The sequence below is a fragment of the Leopardus geoffroyi genome, chromosome C1 (assembly GCF_018350155.1).
Source record: "Leopardus geoffroyi isolate Oge1 chromosome C1, O.geoffroyi_Oge1_pat1.0, whole genome shotgun sequence".
In the NCBI taxonomy this organism is placed as follows: domain Eukaryota; kingdom Metazoa; phylum Chordata; class Mammalia; order Carnivora; family Felidae; genus Leopardus; species Leopardus geoffroyi.
Window position 1 is genome coordinate 40,086,141 of NC_059328.1, and position 16,959 is coordinate 40,103,099.

A 16,959-nucleotide genomic window follows, 5' to 3' on the forward strand; every position below is an offset into this window, starting at 1 on the left:
CTTTGAAGGGGTGTAATGTGGTCAGAGTTTGCTTGTCAAATAGATTACATGGTTGCTAGGTGCAGAGGGCACATTGCAGGACTAGAAACTGGACTGTGGGTGATGGGTTAGAGCAACTAGAAGGAGACGAGAACTGAGCAATCTGGTGTAGAGCTGGAATGGACAGATGTGAGAGGTGCCTGTGTTCTGTGGGTGGGAAGCACCTGCCCGGAGCCATGATGGCAGAAATGCAGGCAGATGCATTTTGATGGGTGAGAGAGATTCTGGGATACTCAGCCCTGGCCCCACAAGTGGGGCCACTCCCCACCGGAGGTCCATGGGGCCCAGCCCATCTCTTCTCAGAGATATTTACCAGTGTGCTTTGTTCACTCTTTATGAAGGCTCTTTCTCTTTCCCTAGGAGTGTCCAGAGGGGTGGGATTCATTCGGTTTGATAAGAGAATCGAGGCAGAAGAAGCCATCAAAGGGCTGAATGGCCAGAAGCCCAGCGGTGCTACAGAACCGATTACTGTGAAGTTTGCCAACAACCCCAGCCAGAAGTCCAGCCAGGCCCTGCTCTCCCAGCTCTACCAGTCTCCCAATCGGCGCTACCCTGGCCCGCTTCACCACCAGGCCCAGAGATTCAGGTAGGCACACCCATGGGGGAAAGAACGCTGCTCCACATGTACAGAGCTGGGTGGGGGCCAGGGAAACCCACATCCCAGAAAGATGGGACAAGCATAAGAACCTCTGTCCCCAGGAATCACTGTGTGGAGCTCCCTACTGAACCTCAGTTTCCACTACTGTTAAATGGGATGGTCCGACCAGATGCTTTTCCAAGCCCCCTTTCAACTTACGACTGTGGCTGTGGTTAAACTTCAGATTCTTGGATTAAAACAAAATGTCTACATTTCATCAAACAAGAAGGTGTTCTGTTTCAACAAGTTAAATCACAAATAAGTGACCACATTCAGTAGCTTAGACTTAAGGCAGAGGGAGTGTCTTTTAACAAAGTCAAAGAAAAGTGTAGGCCAGGAGACAGATGATGGGTTGTTTGGCCTGTCCCCCTCTTTCTTCTACAGGTAACTCTGTTGGGTTGGGGAAGGGACAGGTACTCTCTTTTGTGTTAACTTCACTCTGACTGTTAAGTCAGTAGATTCTGGGACAAGAAGGAAGATTTTGTCTAAGACTTATTAGTGTTTCCTTCAGGTACCAAACCCTCCCGGTGCAATGGGGGCACTTCCCTTCTCCTGGGACATTTCTGAAAGGCAGGTTTCACTCCATGAAGGCAGTCTTACCTTGACTGCCTTTATTGTGCAAGAGTTAAGAATATTCTTGACCTACTCGTAATAATTCTAAATAATGATTTTATTCCACCCATGCCCCAACTTCCTTTTAATGAAAGGGTTTTTCTCCTTTTCACACATCACATGGGAAGATAGTAGGCCCTTCCATCTGGCCATGATGAGGAGAAAATCAGCCTTAGCAGTGTCCTCCCATGCCCTGGGAATTTGAAATGGTTAATGATTTCATGAGGAGTCCAAGTCATCTAATTTTTATTTTGTGTGAGAGCACATGCAGTATTTATGTAAAAAGCCTTTCCAGCAGGCTTCTAATGGTGGAAACTATGCTTACTACTGCCCCATGGTGTGAATAGCTTGTCCCCAAGTAAAATACTGACCATGACGGAGATTATAACATAATGGCAGTTTGCTGGGAGGAGCTTTCAGGTTGCAAACAGTCAGCTCATTGTAAAAAATCTTAACCCCAAACTCCTCCTTCCCCCTCAAAAAAATGTGTGTGGTAAGAAGATTTAGTTAATGTAGCTAGATTAAGAGAAAAGATCTATTCTGATAATGCCTTGTGCATGCACGTGTATTCCTTTTATTCACAAGTTTAATTGCAGTAAAAGGTGAATTGTAATAAAAGGTGAACAACTTAAGAAGCTGCCCCCTTTTAACGGTCTCACACACAATATAAAATGAAATCCACACAAATGTTCTGAGAGGAGGGGTGAGTGGGATTAATTCAGACCTTGAAAGAAAGGGAGCTTCATTAGACACTTGCTTTAAACTCCAGCATTGACCTGAACGTGGATTACTCATAGTTGGAGGCAGAAAAGGGGGAAACGACCAGTGGATAGACTTCTAAGCATTGGGGAAAGTTGTCGAGCTTTTCTTCTTTGAAAATGGAGCATTCTTATTAATAGTTCCATTGAGCGATCTTGCCATCTGTGAGGCATTAACCCAGAGACCCTCCTTCTCTTTGCAGGCTGGACAATTTGCTTAATATGGCCTATGGCGTAAAGAGGTAATTAAAACTCCACAGATTGCCAGATGTCCGTGTTGGCACAGACTGGGGCTAGAAATTTTTTTTTTTTAATTCACTAACTTTACTTTTTTTTTTTTTAATTCTTCCTTTTTCCTCCACCAGCATGTCAAATTCTTAATTTTAATTTCAGACTTCAGTTGGTTTTGTTTCTTTTAGGGCACACAAAGCGTGTTTGTGTGTTTCACTTTTTCTTTTATTTGCAGGTGGGCTTCTCCTATGGTTCAGGTGCCACAGCTACCAAGCCCTTGATAATCTGGTTCTCTAGACGGCTCCCCCAAGGGAGAAGGCTCCTAGTCTTTGCCAGCTGACTTTGCAAACTTGCAGAGCAACTGTTTTGCATTAGCAATGCCAAGATTCAGTTAAGAGGGCAGATTCCAGCAAATCAAAATTAGAACACTTTGCTAATCACGGTTGACAATCTTATGATTGTCAGTGAAAAAATTAGATTTTGGACTACCAGCCCTGGCCCAAGCATGAATAAACTTGTGGAGGACCTGCTGACTCCCACCCCCAGCTCAGTGTGCATTTCAGGGTACAGCCTGAGAATGAAGTGTATCTGTGTGCACCTCAACCAGGAGTTTCTTTTGTTACAGGTTTTAACAGTTATTATAAATCCTCCCTTGGTTTTATACATGTATATATGTTTTTACACTTGCAGTTCCTTTCATTTAAAGCCTTTCTGTGGGGTTGGGGGTTCAAGTAGAATCGAGGTTTGTGGGGGCTCTCTGAATGCAGTCACAAGAGTGATCCAGACCTAGTCTGAAAGCTGAACCTCAGGAAGTTGAGTGCGTTATGTCACTGTGTCCATGAGATTCCCATATGTGCTTTTGATAAGCTCCACTGAGCTGCTAGGGACATAGCATCTCCATCATCCTGCTCAGTAGAGCTGCACACTTTAATTCCCCTTCCCACAGTCAGGGAAAGCAATGTGGTCTTTAGTAGTCCCAGTCACATCCCCCATATGAGGCAGCTCTTTCACCACTTGGCCATGCGTGGTAAGTACCCTGACTCTGGAAACTGCACACAGTAAAGGGAATAGCTTGACTGCAGACTTCACTTCGAGAGCGCCAGCCTCTTGAATCTCAGTCCTGGCACTAGTGAGGATAACTGAATTACTTCCACGTGTCTAGCACACTGCTTGCCTGTTCCCACTCTCACTTTTGCATTTTTCCCACTCTGCCCTTTGCTCCCCTCTGACTTGAGTGAGGCGGCACCAGTTACAGAAAGAGGAATGCTCATGCACGGTCGAGGCCAGGGAAGGCACACAGTTGCAGCGTGCATGCCGCCACCCCCTCTGCTTCCCCACTCAGAGCACACGTCACTAGTGGATAAGAGCACTCTCCTTTCCTATTAAGCCCAGGTTTGGATCCAGGCTCCTCCCTACCAAAATGCTCCAGGTAGCCATTCCCAACTAGAATTGAGACTCTCCTTGAAACCTCTTTGCTGGCTCCTGACTTTGGCCTTAAAATAATTACTTATAGCTGTTCTCTACCTTTAAACTGAGAGGAGTCAATCACTCAGTTGGAGGAGAGAAGGTTGAGAAGACAGTCTTCAGAAATAATGCAAATAATAGTTAGACATGCATTTGCCCTTCTAAGAATTCTTACCGTGATGATTTTTGGTTTTGTCTCGTTACTTGTGTTTTTTTTAATGTCTATTTATTTATTTTGAGAGAGAGAGCAGGGGAGGGGAAGAGATAGAGGGAGACAGAGAATCCCAAGCAGGCTGCACGCTGCCAGCACAGCACCTATGTAGGGCTCAAACTCACAAACCATGAGTTCATGACCTGAACTAAATCAAGAGTCAGAGTCTTTACTGACTGAGCCACCCAGGTGCCCCTTATTTGTTTTTTAGCAAGAGGGAAGATTGACTTAGTGGATAATGCCAAAATTAATACCTATTGAGTTATGTTTAGCATATCTACAGCAGCCACTTGATTACCTAAATTCTAGTTACATGCAGAACTATTCTTCCATAGGACTTTCCAATCTCCAAGAACATTTGCTTATTTTTAAAACATCCTAAGTAACACTTTACCCCATTCTTGTCCCCAGTTTTTGCTTCCTTTCCTCCTCCTATCCTCCTTTTCAGAAAACAAAAACAAAACCAAAAAAACCCAACCACATGAAAACGAAGACACTAGTCAGTGGATATGGACAAAATCCCTGTATATGTTTGGTATAAAACAAAAAGTTAGCAAATATTTTTCTGCTGTAGGCACTGGTAACATAATCTGATGCATCCATTATGAATCACACGGGATATATTTTATCAGACGGTGAATAAAATCTGAAGGGTTGTTTTTCTTTTCATGATAGCATGAAAACTGAGATTTCAAAGGCTAATACAAAAGAAGTTATAATAGGCAAGTAACAGTTTCCTGCTTTTCTAATTCAAGTTATATAAATGCACAAACCACTTGAAATCTTACTCCTGTGATGCTTAGAAATTAATTCCAGATAATACAGCATCAAGGAGTGATCTGTTGTTAATATTGGTTGGGCTTTTTTTTTAACTCTTTTAAATAAATGCTAAATGAAACATGAGCCACCCATGTGGTTAATAACAAGGCATGTCTGTTCATTGTCACATATCTCTGTCCACAAAATATCAAGAGATCTTTGACAACCATAAGTCAGGGGACTGCAAAGATGGTAGACTTGAAAACTCCTCGGGCCATCCCCTAAGCTGCCTTAAAAATTAAAAAAAAAATTTCCCAAGCTTTGATACCCACCAGTGTTATTCACTTATGCAGTCAATAAGTATTTATTATTTTCTGTGTGTCACTATGTCTGTGATAGTCCCACATGTGCCTCAGTGAATAAATAAGTAGAGCAACAGAATGAATGAAATAGAGCCCCTCCCCCAAGAGCTGTCTATTGTGGGGAGGGAGGATAAGGGTCAGAGTGGGATACCCTATGACCATATACTGTGGTAGAAGTACAGTAGAGCCTTGCTCTAGGAGTTTCTTATGGTTATTAGGAATTGACCTAGCTTTTCTCTTGGCATTTATGTCCCTTAGCCAGTTTAGCCATTCCATTCAGAAGAAATGCCACAGACATTAGTTGTTGCATTTTGGTTTTTAAACCTTGAAGACTCTCCTGCAAACACTCACTCAGCCCTCTGCCCCATGTCTGTGTCTGTGCATCTGTGTGTTATCCGTGGTCAGACTGATGTCTGGACCAGTCCCCCCTTCTGCCTGTCCCCCCAGGTTCTCCCCAATCACCATTGACGGAATGACAAGCCTTGTGGGAATGAACATCCCTGGTCACACAGGAACAGGCTGGTGCATCTTTGTCTACAACCTGTCCCCTGATTCCGACGAGAGTGTCCTCTGGCAGCTCTTCGGCCCCTTTGGCGCAGTGAACAACGTTAAGGTCATCCGCGACTTCAACACCAATAAATGCAAGGGATTTGGCTTTGTCACCATGACCAACTATGATGAGGCAGCCATGGCCATTGCCAGCCTCAACGGGTACCGCCTAGGAGACCGAGTGTTGCAAGTTTCCTTTAAAACCAACAAAGCCCACAAGTCCTGAATTTCCCATCCTTACTTATTAAAATATATATATAAATATATACGAACAACACACACACACACATACACACACACACACACACACACACACACACACACAAAAGAGAGAGAAACAAACTTTTCGAGGCTTATATTCAACCATGGACTTTATAAGCCAGTGTTGCCTAAGTATTAAAACATTGGATTATCCTGAGGTGTACCAGGAAAGGATTTTATAATGCTTAGAAAAAAAAAGAAAAAAAACAAAAAAATACCTTTGATGCATTGAATGTTCTTTCATAGCTGTCGTTGTTGAATATAATATACATAGATAGCGATGTGCAGGGATTTTAACCCAGCCAGCTAACTTTACTACCTTCCTTGAAGGTGGGTCTTTTTAAGATGACCATTCGCTCATTTGAAGAAGAAAAACAAAAAACAAAAAAAAAAATAAAAATAAAACAATTTTTACAAAGTAATGGGATTCAAAGAAAGAAAAAAAAGATTTTTTTTTGTCAAAAAGTTGATCCAATCAGATTGGTAAAAACCCCCCACACAAATTAAAGAGGAATAATAAAAATTGCAAAAATCAAAAAAAAACTTTTGCAAATTTTTTTATTTTTCCTTTTTTCTTTTATATCATGTGAACTAAAAACAGTCTTCTGTTAGGGGATGGGGGCAAGGGGGATACCTGATGACATTAACAATTTAATAACATTAACATTGTTGCCAAAGAGGTGGTCTCTTTGCTGAAAATGGGTTTCAAGAAAAATCTATTTTTATAAAATATAAAGAATTTTTACAAGAGAATCTGGATTTGAGAAAAAAATATTTTGACTGGCTAATTTAGGGGAAATTGACAACTTTGTCGCGTTCATACTGCACTGGTAACTTTTTAGAGATCAAGATGTGTGTTTTAAACTGGATTCGTAGACTGTTTTTTGAAGGATGGGCTATAAACAGATGATCTTCATATCTTTTCATAGCATGTAATAATAATAAAAAAACAATTATTAATTACTAGGGGAAAGGAGTGTTCGTTCTACCCAGGGTACCACAGTTCCCCACAGTCAAAACCCAAAAGCAAGGAGATGAGTTGAAAGACAGTTTTTCTTTAAGTCATCAGTATGGGATGTCAGCAGAACAAAAATTAAAAAGATTAATTTTCCTTTTGATCTAAAACTTCCTTAGTTTGAGCAGTAGGTGCTACGAAATTATTTACATATCTTAGTATCATAGTTAAATGTAATGTGTTTAGGAGAGGAAAACAAAAGATACATTTGCTTTAAATTCATTAAGGAATTTTCAAATTCACTTTGTAGCCCATGCTGGTAGAATTGGGCTGTGTTGGTACATTTGAAACACTGTTTATGTTGCTTGAAACACTTATTTATTTAATCGCCGATGTGATGATGCCTATGGCCGAGATCAAATATAGCTAGATTGGCTAGACTACTTATTTGTTTACTTAAACTATGGGAAGAAGCATATTATTGTGTCATTCTGTTGTGTGTGTATGTGTATATACAATATAAATATATATATATAAAGTTATTTTTTCTTTGGGTTAATTTATTATAAGTTGTAACACTTGGCTAGTTTTGTTTGTATATGTCTTAAAATGTTTTCTTATGATATTTAAGTGACAGTTAAAGAGGTATCAAGGTAACTTGTGTAGAACTATTGTTTGATATATTGTCATGTTTGTTGTGAATATTTTTTCTTACTGCACAGTAGAAAAATAAAAACAACTGGGTCTTTATTTTAATGTAATTCAGATTGGGGAAAAAAAAACAGAGCTAAGGGAACAAAATGACTGAGGGAGCATTCTCCCACGTCCAGTGCACTGATCATTTTAGTATGTTTGTGCTTTGTACGGTTATATATTTAAAACAAAAACAAAACAAAAAAATACAAGGGTTCATGCTCTTCCCTGGGTAATAGAAACAGTTACTCGCTATGCATAATCTAGTTGATAGTTAAATTTGCTATTGCTTTTCTTGTCTTGTTATATAAAATCTTTTCAATACAAGTTTAGTCTTAATGGTAATAAAACGTTATGGTTATTTATAACTTGTGCTTATTTTGTGCGTTTTTTCCCATGCTGAACCCACTAAGTGCATGTAGACAGAACTGTTGTTTTCACACTGAAGAGGCAAACTGTAGTAGTAGTCGTAGTGGTAGACAGATAACGAAAACCAAGGCTGCATCATAGACTCCTCCTTTAAATTTTTTTTCTGTTTTTTTTTCCTCGTTTCGGTTTTGAAAAAAAAAAAAAAAAACACCAGATTTCAGTTCAGAGAACACTCGTTCAACATTCAGGGAAAACTTTTTACATCACCTGCTATGAATGAACGCAGTTTGCTGGCAAAGTTTTGATGCATTTGCTAAGCATTAGTGGGAAAGGCGTGCCAAAATCTCTTCTCTATAATGTGTTCACTCTTGGGGGAAAAAAAAAGGAAAAAAAATCTTAGGACCAGGCAGTTGTATACTTTAGTTATAATGAATGACTTCATGTTAATCTTGCTAGTTTAGATGATTTCTGAGGGAAAGTATTGTAAATGTTTTTTTTTTTCATAATCTTGTTGTGTTTGAATTATTTGTACTTTATCTGTCCAGACAATAAATGAAAGTGTGTAGAATGGATTTGAGCTTCCCAGATTTTTAAATGTGTTCATTCAAACTTTTTTTGTAGCATCTTCAAATTTCCCCAGTAATTTTATCATTAAACAAACGCAAAAAAAAAAAAAAAAAAAAAAAAAAGGTAGAGTAAAATTGTGTTTTGCAACTTAGCCCAGTCTCTCAAAGTCAATTCGGTATTCAAAAGTCATTGCCCTAGTTCCATACGAGTAAAAGTGTGGGCTCCTGCCGGCAGTATCCACATCATCTGGGAGCTTGTTAAAATGCAGAATCTCGGGCTGAATGCAAATCTATATTTGACCAGATCCCCAGGTGAATCACTGGTACTTTAAAGTGAGGAACACTGCACTGATTGATAACAAGCTGGTACATTTGGCATTATGTTTGGCATTGTGATACATTTAGTGTCGGTTATTCATTTATAAGCATATTTGTGACTTGTTCAGAAGAAAGGAAGTCACTGCTTGCAGAGCATCTCCTGTCAGGCTGTGTGCTGTCCTCTACATTCTCTCACTTTGTCCTCCAGCAATCTGGGAGAGGTGGATAGCACTGTCCTCATTTCACTGATGGTAAGACTGAGGCTCAATGAGATTAAGTAACTTGAAACAGCTGGCAAGTCTCCAGCTGGGGCTTGACTCCAAGTCTGAGTCGACTGCACAGCACCTCAGCGTTGAGACTGCAGAGCTGGAGCAGTCTTTAGGAAACAGACCATTTACATTGGAAGTGGTAGCAAAACAAGAAAGGTTACCTTGTTATGTTAGCATTCATTTTTGCTTAGAAGTAGCAAATATTTGACTTTCTTACTTCCAATAGAAACCTAAACAAGGACTTATACAGTGTATAAAAAACATGGATTTTAAACTCAACCTCAAGGGGGGGACTAAATGTCTAAGGTATCATGAAGTCATATTAAAATGTTCCCTTAAATTTACAGATGAGCTTTTTAGTGATTTCCCGATACGTCCACTCATTGATGATCTATTGTCTTTCGTTTTCATTTTCTCACTAATTGAAAATTCATAATACCTCATAAAACATCACCATCCATAAACTGACACTAGCAGAAGAAATGCCTCTAAGTGAGCCAGATGAAGAAATAGTCAGATTCTCTTCCATTTCTCATTACCCTTCCCCTTTTTTATTATTATATTAAATTACCACAGTAGTTGGGATAATTAAATTCAGGGCAAAGAATGGGATTTAATTAACCAAGCTAAATATTAAAACGAAGTCAGCCTGAACTTTACATAGATGAACTTGAGGGTTCTTATTTCAGTTTTATTTAAAGACAAGTCCCTAAGTTTCTTTTCTGAAGAAAAATGCACAAATAGCTGCCCCCAGGGAAAATGGCTTCACAAACGTGTGTATAGGGTCTAAAAATGTTACTGCTAAACCTAAGATAGTTATTACCAATCATCACCATCTCTGATCCTTAAAAGTGTCATTTTAGTGTACTTTAAATGAATGGATACATTATTTTGGAATATTGGAAGTTGGTGGAATCTTACCAGTTCATGTAGTTCACTCCCCAGCCTGCAACAGACCTATCTTGACAGTTTCACAAAGAGCTGTACGTGTTTAAATAGGTCTTTAAAATATCCATGGAAGGCCATTCTATATACACTCTCTTGGTAGCACTTCCCAACATCAGCATAACATGTCTGCCTAACAACTAATAAAAAATTCATTTTGCTGTGAGTGTAAGCCTGTACCTTAAATCTCCAGACAAACGTTATATAGTTTCTTGTAGGTGTTTGTGGGAAAGTTTTAGCAAATCACAAGAAAGCAGAGGTTATTACATTTTTTTTAGGTCCTAGGTACGTTATGTTTTACTTGGATGAAAAATTGCATGTCAGGGAAGGCTGAAGGCATTTACTTAGTGTTATTTTTCTCAGACTGATAGGAAGAGTGCAAAAAACATGTGCTTGTGTCTGTAACCATCCTACATCATCACCACCAGCATCAAAACTACTTACATCTGACCAAAAGGATCAAAGAGTGACCAAATGTTACAGTCAGAACAGTTTATCAACTTGGGTCCTGTTTAAATTTCTTTCATCGAGATCAGTCATTATTTGTTCACTTATAAATGAAACATTTAAATCCCAAAGAACAACACTTAAAAGTACATTTGAAACTCACAATGTCTCATAGGGCTCCTGTGCAGTCAGTATTTGTGTCTGACTACCTTAACCTTGTCAAAATTTGGCACTTAATCACCTTTCACCATAGGCAATTCAGGAAAGTCAGTTCCAATTGTTTTGCCCTTACTTTCTGTAAGCACTATGCATTTGTTCTTCAACAGACATATACATGCAAATACACAGAGGCAAGCATTTGTACAACTGAATAGGAAATGGGGTGTTTTACTTTCACTTGCAAATTCAAAAATCATACCTGACAAGGCAGCATTAATGGAAAGAATGTGTCTTCTAAATGGAAGAGTCATTAAAATCTTAATTTGAGGTCATCCTGCCAGGATCCATTCCACAGCCTTAACACATGCTCATGGAGCACAGCTGTATAATATCCCTACACCCTTCACTGCCTTTGTTCTACCTGGAAAAGAGAATAATAAAAGGAAATTACATTTTATTTCCATGAGCTACAATCAAGTTTTAATATTGTCCAAAAATGACTCGTAGCATTCCTTTATCTTATTAGCTTTTTGGCATATTAAGTAATAAGATAATTTCTCATGGTACAGTATTTATGTAAGAATCATATTTCTCTCTGTGCAGATCACTTACAGAAGTGTCTGTTAACAGGAGAGAATGATGCGTAATCGGCACTTAAGATTAAAATAGACCTGAGAACATAAAAGTGTTCCTTCAATTAAAGGAATAGCATTTCTTCAGTCTCCTCTTTTTTTTTTCTTTTCTTTTTTTTTTTTTTTTTTTTTTTGTTTCTGCAGCAGAATGAAAACTGGCTTAAAATCACCCAACCCCAGGTTAATTACAGGAAGGTTTCCCTATGCAAGTCCAGCTTAATCTACTAGTGGTTCAAATGGAAAGTAGACTCACATGCCACTCCAGGATACCATGTAATTATTTTAAACAGTTTCCACCAAAGTCCTTGAGGTTTAAGAGATTATTTCTAGAAAGAGCACAAGCATTTATTATCTTTCCAATATGCCAGGCACTATACATTTAGCATTTGGTCCTTCTGCCAACTCAGGAGTATCATCCTCCTTTTACATAGAGCAAAAAGAGATTCGGAAGTGATTTGTTATCTCTGCCTGACCTCAAAGCCCCCAGTTATACCACCCTGGCTATGAGCCAATTCTGTCATAATCAGAGCCAAAACAATTACCAAATGGTCCTTACTTCAATTAAAGGTGGAGATGAGTCCTGTTATGTAAGGAACAAGGGAAATAACATTAATGCATTGTGCCTGGGGTAATCCCCAACTCTTTAATGGAAAAACAGATCCAATAACGTTGATTTACAAGCAAATTGACAAGGAAAAACTAAAAATGAGAGTTTTTAAATACTGATGAGCAACAGTGTTTAAAAATGAAAATTTCATTGACAAGTCTATTTAAACCACCAAAAGTCAATGAGGTGGAAAGGGGTTGAGGATAGGACCGACCATAGGATAAAAAATGTTTACAAACTAAGTCAGCCACACTTGGAGCTGACCCTTCAAGTCTCCCTCAGAGAGAAAGTCATCATGTGAACAATATCACCATGATGAGAGCTCCTTTTGCTATCTGTATTGCCTCCAAATCCTCAGAACATTCATAGGAGGCACTATAATCCTTATTTTACACCTGACAAAAGAGGCTCAGGGATGTTGTGCATCTTGCCCAAGGTTTCACAGCATGTCACAGAATTGGAATTTACACCCATTGTCTGGCTCCAAGGCAAGGTCTTTCCACTAAACCACACTGAGGGCCTTTCAGTGTGATACCACACTTGTTGCACCCCCACCTACCTGTGATGTAAGGTAGGCTGGGGGTGGGAGAATCAACCTAAGCCTTGTCTACATTAGAACCTCTGCTCTGGACATCTGCCACAGGCCAGGCACTGAGGTAGGGCACACAGCAATAAACAAACATATTCAGCATTTTTTTTCTCCCACCTATTTTGTACATGGCACTGTGCAATGGGTTATGACAGGAAACAAGAAAAGAAAGGAAATTTAGAGTTTTGTTATAAAGAAAAGCCATATGAAACAATTATTTAGCCATGCCAGGTAGCTTCTGTGCTGGAAGGAGAATTACAAGAAATTCTGAAAAATCTGTGGGGAGTGAAACAGTATTTTGGTACCCAGAGAGGAAAGAGAGTATGGCCTGGTAGAAGGAGCACAAGCACTATTGAAAGAAAGTTCTAAGTTTGGATCCCAGGGCAAATTGTTTAATGTCTCTGAGAGTCCTGATCAGAGACGGACAGATTAGAAATAAAATATGTCAATTTCCTGGCACTTGATGAAGAGTACAGTTGACTATTAAACAACACTGGACCTAGGGACACTGACCTCCACATAGTCAAAAATCCATATATAACTTTGACTCCCCCAAAACTTAAGTACTAATAGCCTGCTGTTACCAACAACACACAGTTGATTAACACATATTTTGTATGTTACATGTGTTATATATGCTATTCTTACAATAAAATAAGCTTGAGAAAAGAAAATATTATTCTTTTAATTTTTTAATGTTTATTTTTGAGAGAGAGAGAGACAGAATATGAGTGGAGGAGGGGCAGAAAGAGGGAGACACAGAATCTGAAGCAGGCTCCAGGCTCTGAGCTGTCAGCCCAGAGCCCAACACGAGGCTTAAACTCACAAACCATGAGATCATGACCTGAACCAAAGTCAGATGCTTAACTGACTGAGCTACCCAGGTGCCCTGAGAAAAGAAAATATTATTAAGAAAAACATAAGGAAGAGAAAATACATCTACAGTGCCGTAAAAATAAATCCATACGTAAGTGGATTTTCACAGTTCAAACTTGTGTTGTTCAAGGGTCAACAGTGGTAGGGATTAAACAGTAGCCAGAAAGATCCCCAGAGGCAAGGAGCTTGGGCCGGACCATTTGGCAGGGGAAGGGGGTTTCGTGGGTGCCTGTGGATGTAAAGAACAAGGAAAAAGCCTCAAGGAGGGAGGAAATAGTAGGATGCATATGAGAACAAGCACTTGGAAATTTCACTCAGCCTTGTAGAATTTGAGCTGCTTTTGAAATACAACAATACAACAGGGACCACAGACCCTGTCGGTCCCTCCTCTGGTGCCTGGCCACTACAGTGATTCTGCCATTCCACCTCCTCCCTGGGACTCTTCAGTGATGCTCCCTTTACCAGCAGTCCAATTCTCTCTAAATAAACTGTTCAAATTCTAGAGAGAGGAACCTGAATGCCTTGGTTCATTGGCATTCACAGGCTGCTGGCACAATTAATTCCCTTTCTCATAGACCAACCTGGTCCTGAAGCCAGAGCTGAAGTCACATGCTACACAACATGGCCTGCTGGCAAAGAATGGCTTGGGGGAGTTGCCCTAAGCAGGGGCTTGGGGCAGGACAGGCAGCTTGGACAGCCTGTGCAGTACAGTGGGAAGCAGCTGGGCAAGATGGAGTGGAGACAGGCCTTCCAGGGATTGGTGAGGGGATGGCGATAGGTGCTAAGGAACATAGGTAGACAGCAGTGGGAGGATAGCAGAGGAATACTGATATCCCCAAGCCCTGCTTGTCTTTGCTGTAGGCACAAGAAAGACTCATATGTTCTGTCTCAAGATGACAAACAGATCCAATTAGACTATTTGTAAAGGGCAGCCCTCCCCCACTTGTCACACAGTCAGCCTGGTCTTTGCCTACTTAGTTAGCTATGGAAAGCCCTTGGAAGTCAGTTCAATCTCCTCATTTGAATCCTTGGGAGAAAAAAGGGCTTTGGGTTGCCCAATCCTACCCTAGGTGACTAGCTCCTTATCCCATCCTACAAACATTAGGATTCCTCTCCTTAGAATGCCCTTTCTGAACCACTGCTCCACCCCCAACCAAGCCCCATTTCACTCAACACACACACACACACACACACACACACACACACACACACAATCATCCACATGACTAATCCTACATGTTCAGCTCACAATTCAGTCCCTCCTGAGAACCTTTCATACCCCTCAGGCTGGGTTAGGGATTCCTGGACAATCCCATATCCCTCTCCTTTCCTGTCTCACAGCACACTTTGACACCCCACATTTGTACCACTGTATGCATGCCTCCTTGGGGATGGAGGAATCAAATGCAGTGTCTACCTTGGAAGAGCTCAAACGCAGGCAGAGCACTGAAGAACAAGAACAAAACCAGAGGTTGTTTGGGGAGCACAGAGAAAAAAAAACAGTCAAGTGTAACTTTGGTAGGGAAGGGTGAGACTGAAGTGTAATAAGAAAGGCATCCTTAGACATGTGTAGGAATCAGCTTTACCTTGAAGGATGAATCAGACTTGGACAGGCAGGCATTGGGGCAAGGTCAGGAGCATCACAGTGGGAACCATGGAAGTGACCCAGGACGAGGAGTCAGAATCCTCAGCCCCCTGACTTACTGTGTGATATCACTGTACCTCACTGGGCCTTAGTTTCCCAGAAGTTAAGGGAAGGTGTTAGGGACTGGATGGTCTCTGATGGTCTTGCTCCTGCTTTCTCCTAGATTTTCATTTTCCCTTATGTTTTTCATTGATTCAGCAAATATTTATTAATTACTTACTGTATGGTACTGAGGATACAATGAGGGGACAAAAGAGATGTTTGTATACAGTTAGGGACGAATGCTGTTAAAGTCAAGTACAGGCTGCTCTGAAAGTAACAAGGACACCTGCCCATCGGAGGACAAGGAATGCCCTGCTACTGTGGCATTTGAGCTGAGGTCTGAAGGACGAGATGGGCATCCCTCATCCTAGGCAGAGGGGAAGAGCATGGACAAAGAGCCAGAGGTGGAGAGGAGGCTCAGTGGGAAGGAGCATAGTGACTCAGCAGTGGAGGTGGGGCTGGGGCTGGGCTGGGAGTGGTAGCAGGGACCTGATAACCCCTGCAAGCCACAGAGAGACTTTGACCTTTACCTTAAAAGTAGTGGGAAGGACCCACATTCCAGCCAATGGATCATCTTCTCTCAGCCTCAATTAACTCATATATAAAATAGGGATGATAAAGCACCCACTTTATATGGTACTGGAAGAATCAAATGAATTAATATGTGTTAAGTGCTTAAAACACAACCTGGAAAACAGCAATAACAATAAAAATGTTTGCTATCACCATCATCATCATTAGCAACATCATCACCATCATCTCATCATTATTCATCTGGCTAATTCTCACACATTCCTCAAAATTCAGCATGGATGCCATCTCTTCTTTTTTTTTTTTTTTTCAACGTTTATTTATTTTTGGGACAGAGAGAGACAGAGCATGAACGGGGGAGGGGCAGAGAGAGAGGGAGACACAGAATCGGAAACAGGCTCCAGGCTCTGAGCCATCAGCCCAGAGCCCGACGCGGGGCTCGAACTCACAGACCGCGAGATCGTGACCTGGCTGAAGTCGGACGCTTAACCGACTGCGCCACCCAGGCGCCCCGGATGCCATCTCTTCTGGAGCTCCTTCCCTGACTTCCCAGTCAGATTATGTACCACTCCCCTGGGCTCCCAAAGTCCCTGTGCTTCCGTCTCTCAGTCTGCAGAGTAATTTGCTGTTTACATCTCTGCCTTCACCACTAAACTGTAAGCTCATCAAGGGGAAAGGACAGTGACCTACTTGACAGCACAAGATTGGGCACAAAAAGAATGTCAGTGAAGGTGCTCAATTGTGGTAGGCTGAATAACGCCCCCCAAGATGTTCACACCCTAACCCTTGAACCTTGAGAATATGTTACCTTATGTGATAAATGTGACTTTGCAAATGTGTGCAAAAGTTAAGGATCCTGAGATGGGGAGATTATCCTGAATTATCTAGGTGAGCCCAACATGATCATAAGGGCAGCAAGAAGGCAGCAGGGAGATCAATCAGTAGTAGGAGATGTGATGACAGAAGGAAAAGATTGGGCCCATGAGCCAAGGAATGCAGGTGGTTCTTACAAGCTGAAAAAGGTAAGGACCTCCAGAACTGTAAGAGAATAAACTGATGTTTTAAGGTTTCTCTGTTTGTGGTAATTTATTACAGCAGCAAAAGGAAATTAATGTGCCAGCCAAACATGAAGCAGGGATTAGAGAAAGAATAATTGTGGGAGAAGCGAATGCTCAGACCAAGCACTCTCTGACCCCATCACATCAGTGAGAGCTGGGGTGATGTTTATGGTGGCCCCTCTGCCCACTCTGTCAGAATACCCTCATCAAACTGGACCCCCCAGAAGCAGATGCCACCGCCATTTTAACTTCATCCCTGGTCTTTCAACTTGGTAGACGGAGAAAGGGGGAAAAGAATCAGTGTGTCCAAAGAGATGAGTGCACTGTTTCTCCAGGCTCCAGAGGCTATAGGCTAGAGTATCAAGTGCAGTAATG

The 16,959-nt window shown here is 41.0% G+C and overlaps 1 protein-coding gene and 1 long non-coding RNA gene across 8 annotated transcripts in view; one reads left to right on the forward strand and one right to left on the reverse strand.

Annotated features, from left to right (window-relative positions):
* The window catches only part of ELAVL4 (ELAV like RNA binding protein 4), a 148,351-nt gene extending 139,879 nt beyond the window's left edge, over positions 1-8,472 (forward strand). For 5 of the 7 annotated variants that reach the window (XM_045477313.1, XM_045477310.1, XM_045477308.1 and 2 more), the window contains exons 5-7: positions 400-625; positions 2,250-2,288; positions 5,479-8,472. In XM_045477313.1, coding sequence (XP_045333269.1) covers positions 400-625; positions 2,250-2,288; positions 5,479-5,848 — 635 coding nt within the window. In that variant the 3' untranslated portion in view covers positions 5,849-8,472. The remainder of the gene's footprint in view (positions 1-399; positions 626-2,249; positions 2,289-5,478) is intronic. The other 2 variants (XM_045477309.1, XM_045477311.1) reach the window with 2 other exon arrangements.
* Positions 1-16,959, reverse strand: part of LOC123597861 — an 86,396-nt gene that overhangs the window by 1,320 nt on the left and 68,117 nt on the right. The window contains exon 4 of the long non-coding RNA XR_006712291.1: positions 10,864-11,025. This is a non-coding gene — a long non-coding RNA (uncharacterized LOC123597861). The remainder of the gene's footprint in view (positions 1-10,863; positions 11,026-16,959) is intronic.